At 39.4% G+C, this 4,773-nt stretch overlaps 2 protein-coding genes across 2 annotated transcripts in view; one reads left to right on the top strand and one right to left on the bottom strand.

Annotated features, from left to right (window-relative positions):
* The window catches only part of LOC104967594 (uncharacterized), a 4,130-nt gene extending 3,698 nt beyond the window's left edge, over window positions 1–432 (top strand). Inside the window, exon 5 of the mRNA XM_010797093.1 lies at window positions 411–432. Within this exon, the coding sequence (XP_010795395.1) occupies window positions 411–432 (22 nt within the window). The remainder of the gene's footprint in view (window positions 1–410) is intronic.
* Window positions 433–2,631: 2,199 nt separating this feature from the next.
* Window positions 2,632–4,773, bottom strand: part of LOC104967593 (teneurin-3-like) — a 48,933-nt gene continuing 46,791 nt past the window's right edge. The window contains exons 12-13 of the mRNA XM_010797092.1: window positions 2,970–3,101; window positions 2,632–2,775 (exon numbers count right to left, since the gene is read on the bottom strand). Coding sequence (XP_010795394.1) covers window positions 2,632–2,775; window positions 2,970–3,101 — 276 coding nt within the window. The remainder of the gene's footprint in view (window positions 2,776–2,969; window positions 3,102–4,773) is intronic.

The following is a 4,773-nucleotide window of genomic DNA, read 5'->3' as shown; positions in this document are numbered from 1 at the left end:
CTGCAGCATTTTGAATCAGCTGAAGCGACTTGACTGACTTCTTGGTACACCCTGATAATAAGGAGTTACAATAATCCAGCCTTTAAGTAACAAATGCATGGACTAGTTTCTCTGCATCGTTTTGAGGCAAGATATGCCTGATTTTTGCAATGTTACGTAGATGGAAGTAGGCGGTCCTTGAAATACATTTTATGTGGGCGTTAAAGGATGAATCCTGATCAAATATAACCCCAAGGTTCCTTACAGCTGACCAGCTGGTCCTGTGGCTCGTCTTTTCTTTGTAACTAGCTGATGCTCAATCTCATCCTCTTGTTCAAAGTCACTGTGAGACTCAGAATTCTCAGAAATGTGATCCTCACATTCTGAAGCCTCTTCCTCTTCCATCATCATCAATTGGTTCTCTCTTCCAGAATCATTTGCAAGGCCCTCTGAGCAGAGAATTTTTTGGCCATCTTGATCAGCTGTGATAAGGACCCAAACTGGCGAAGCTTTATTTATTGTGTCTCGCCCCAAACTTGCAGCTGGGATAGAGTGTGAAAAAAATTAAGATTGGTTCCCGCAAAACATAATGCAGGAATGTGAGAGCAGACATGTGTTGGTGCTTGACTTTATCAACAATGTCGCAACCTTGTGGCATGGGCAGAAACACAAAAGTCTCACTCACACACTCACACACACACACACACACACACACACACACACACACACACACACACACACACACACACACACACACACACACACACACACACACACACACACAATGAATGGGTGACCCTAGATGATGTTCATCCATCAGATACACACACACATCGACCACCATGTTGATTTTGGAATACCTTTCAGTGTGTATTCTTTGTATATTCACTGCAGTCATTCATGTAAACCTGAGACATTGTTCACAGCTTAAAAGTGAGTTAAATAACATTTACACACGCACACACACACTGAAAACTGGTTCCACAGACCCTAACACCATACATGGGTTAAAAAAAACTTTCTTATTCTTATTTTTCGTCTAAAAAGTAAAATGGTCTTGTTAAGAATCTTTTGCTTAAGAAAAGTATTCTTACTTTGAGAAAATATATCTGACTTTTTCTTATTAAAAAACGCTATCTTATTATGAGCTAGAATGAACCAGTAACAAGTTACAGCATTTGTTTGCATGGAACAGATTTATTTTTTCTTATTTTAAGAAATAAACCATCAAACAACTTCTCAATTTAAGAATCTGATGAAATGACACCAATTTTACATTTAATATATATGTATTCATTGTCAAGATCTGTCTATTCACTTTTCACATTGGCATTGAGACAACTGTGGTGTGGTATACAAGTAACATGTCATGTAATATATTATGCCAATTAAATAATTGAATTCTTATTGTAAGCTTTATTTGCAGAATTTTAACCTTAATTTAAGATTTACATTCTAAGTTTAAGACAGTCACTAATATATTGTGTCAATTAAAGCCAATGATCCTTATTGTAAGCTTTCTTTGCTAATTATAAATGTTAATTTAAGAAATACATTCTTAGTCAACTCAACCAAAACACTAATTTTAAGTTATTATTTCTTAAATAATTCAGGAATCATTGCTTGTAGTAAGCAAAATGTGCTTACATTTTTCATTTGTGTCTAGTTTCAAGGCCCATTACGGTCTTTCAGTAGCTAGATTTTCATTCTAGTTTTGAGAATTCTAGCCAAGCAGATGTGGCTCACCCCATTGGCAGATTGTTTTGCTTGATACAGGAACATCTGACTTGATTCAAGAATATTTTGATTGTTTTTGGAAGGGCTGTTTTTGCAGTGGAATGCTATCTTAGTTTCAACTATAAGCACCAATTTCAGGAGTATTACCAAACATGCAGCAACGTGTCTTTCTGTTGGTCCCCTTAAAGCGGGCTTCCATGAGTCATAACTCACAGTGAAGTACCTCTGCTGGACTTGTCCCTCATAAAGGTGTCAGAGTTTACATACCCATTATGTCCAAGCCATTTCCCTGTCAGAGCCTTTCTGCACAGACTGTTGAACCTCCTCCCTGTCATCTGCTCAGTTGCTGTGCACATTATGTTGTCTGACTTATGTTGTGTTGGTTGGTGCAATTTCATTGTATGCAGTACATTTTCTCTCAACACTTGTACTTCAATGCTTTCCAAAATGTATTGTTAAATTACAGGTTATTGGTTAACATTAAGGCTCAGACATATTCACAGAACTACAAGCAGGAGCTTTTATGAATGGGAGAGTAGCCATATTATACATTGACCTTTTACTCTAAACACAAATTAACCTCCATTCTTTTATATCAAATACACCATAGAGCTAATTGTAAAATCGTTAGGGAAACCACATTTGTTATTACTTTACCATTATGTCTTTTAAAAGGAAAGCTAGTTTTCTTGTCTTTCTTGGCCCAAACATAATGCAGTTCACACTTTACAACCATTTTATTGGCTCCCAATCAGGAATCATTTAAAAAATAAAATGATCAGTAGTTAGTTGTTGGGGAATGTATGTAGTCTCTGAATGAGAATGTAAAATGCTCCTCAACTTTGGAGCAGCTTTTTTCACAATCTGAGAGGAACATGCTGATGACAGTCTGTGTGTAGCTTTGCTTTTAGCAGCTCACTCACCAACGGCCTCCGAGAGTCCATAGACGCGCTGGCCATAGGCGTCTGTCTTGTCCCAGATAAAGGTGTATGATAGATTTGGTTGAGCAGGGAACCATTTCTGGAAAAGGCGACCCACAACAGCCACCATCAGGTGAACCTGGGGAGACAGCAGCAGACACAAAGGTCACCTCGTGGGACTCAGGTCAGGGTTATGCTGGTAAGGGCCGGGGTGGTGCTGATTAGCTGACTCGAGCCGTTGAACCTCAGCATTCTGTATTGATTCATTTGTTTGCTTCACGATTTGTAGTGGCTTTGAGGAAATATGATATTATATGATATTACATTACTCGCCTTCATCAGGTTGAAAGGTATTGATGACTGTGTCATGGTGACTTTGAGGACAGGTTTATATCCAGCACCTCTTGAGCTCAGGTAGATCAGGTTCAGATCACTGCCTGGTATTGAGGTTTCTTCTTGTAACACCTGCAGAGGGAAAAACATAGCATTCACATCAGCAGGTAACATTATTTAATGTACTGGATGCACACAGCTATATGTGGTCACTTTAAGTGTTTGCAGTGAGAAAAACCGGCATGAAAGTGTCTGGGGCCTGGCAGCTGTGCATGGTTGGAACCACCATTATTGCATGTCTCTTGAAACCCAAACTTCATGCTCATCACTGCATTTCCTTAGGTTCTCAACAATATACCCACCAAGCGTGAAGGCCATTGGATAAAGCCTTGTCCGGAAAATTGAAAGAAAGACATGCAGACAAAGCCCTTTCACACAGACAGTCCACAACACCGGTGTGAAGCACCTCTGGCAGCAGAGCCAGCTCAGAAGCACGTCAGCCGAGTGGAACCAAAGGAGGCGTGTTGTTTCAAAACCATCAGCATGTAATCCTTTTCTAAACAGAAGTCGACTCGGTTTTGTGTTCCTCCTCCTGTTCCATGTCTGTAAGTTTTTTACAGAACTGCGAGGTGAAAACATATCACAACAGATCTAAAGGTCTGTGTGAGGGGCTGGAGAGACCGCTCCTTTCAGATAGAGGCCTCTGAATCAGTGCAGTACAAAGTATGTGTAAGATCAGGAAGATATGTTAATGATATACTGTATAATGACATTTTTAAGCACTGATAGATTATTTGGAAAATCAATACCATAAAGATCCATCATATATGAAAAAACATTGAAGGTAAACTAAATGATGAGGCACTTCTTATTCTAGCTGCAATTTAAAAGTGCATAGAAGTGTGCAGGGCCAAATAAAAGTAAAATGCGCTTTAAAACTGACAAAGCAGCCTTATTTTGGATCCGCAACAACATCCTTAAGGATACACTATTAACAGTCAGTATATCATCCTCCTTCATTTGTCTCTGTAGGAAAGTCATGGTGCATGACATGATGATCTGCAGGACTATGCTTCTCTACCAGCTTTGTATGATGACACATTCAACAACTGAGTCAAACAACTATATCACTTTCCAATCGTTTTCCAAAGAATTATAAAAAGCATCAAGCAGCAAATGAAACATTTTGTTTGTCTCAAACATGAGGGGGGGCTTAAACACACACACACACACACACACACACACACACGTGAACACAAACTTTTTCCATTCATCTCAGATATTCAGGCACATACACACANCCCGGACCCCCCTAGAGGAGGTGAGGTCCCCCCACAAATAAACAGGTTCATATGGATAGGATACTAGATAAGTTTGCACTCTCATTATATATAATGATAATAGATATGTTTCATTGCGGAGGACCCCCTGTTTTGTGTGTCCCCCACTTCTTAAACCAAAGTTACGCCCTCGATAATATCTACCTGTAAATAATAATAGTAAAACCCCTTGATTTATAACTTAACATCTCTGTCTCCTACTGATCTGAGTATATTATAAAGAATAGCCAGTTAATTGAAGCATAATAGCACAGGCCTTTGTCAGACGGTATATTACGCTGTTTTTTTTCTGCTTCGAATAGTTCTCTCTTTTTTCACCATACCTGTGTTTGCATCCCTGTTACAAGCTATGACGGAGTCCAACTCAGGGCAGTGAAATGGCATGACAATCGCGCTGTCCATCTCCTCTCAACCTTTGCCTCAGCCAACCCACGATCTCTGTGCAAAGATGGGATAAGAAAAGG

Source organism: Notothenia coriiceps, unplaced genomic scaffold (assembly GCF_000735185.1).
Source record: "Notothenia coriiceps isolate Sejong01 unplaced genomic scaffold, NC01 NC01_scaffold00037479, whole genome shotgun sequence".
Lineage (NCBI taxonomy): Eukaryota > Metazoa > Chordata > Actinopteri > Perciformes > Nototheniidae > Notothenia > Notothenia coriiceps.
Note: the sequence above shows the minus strand (reverse complement) of the source record. Positions and strands in the feature narration are given on the sequence as shown.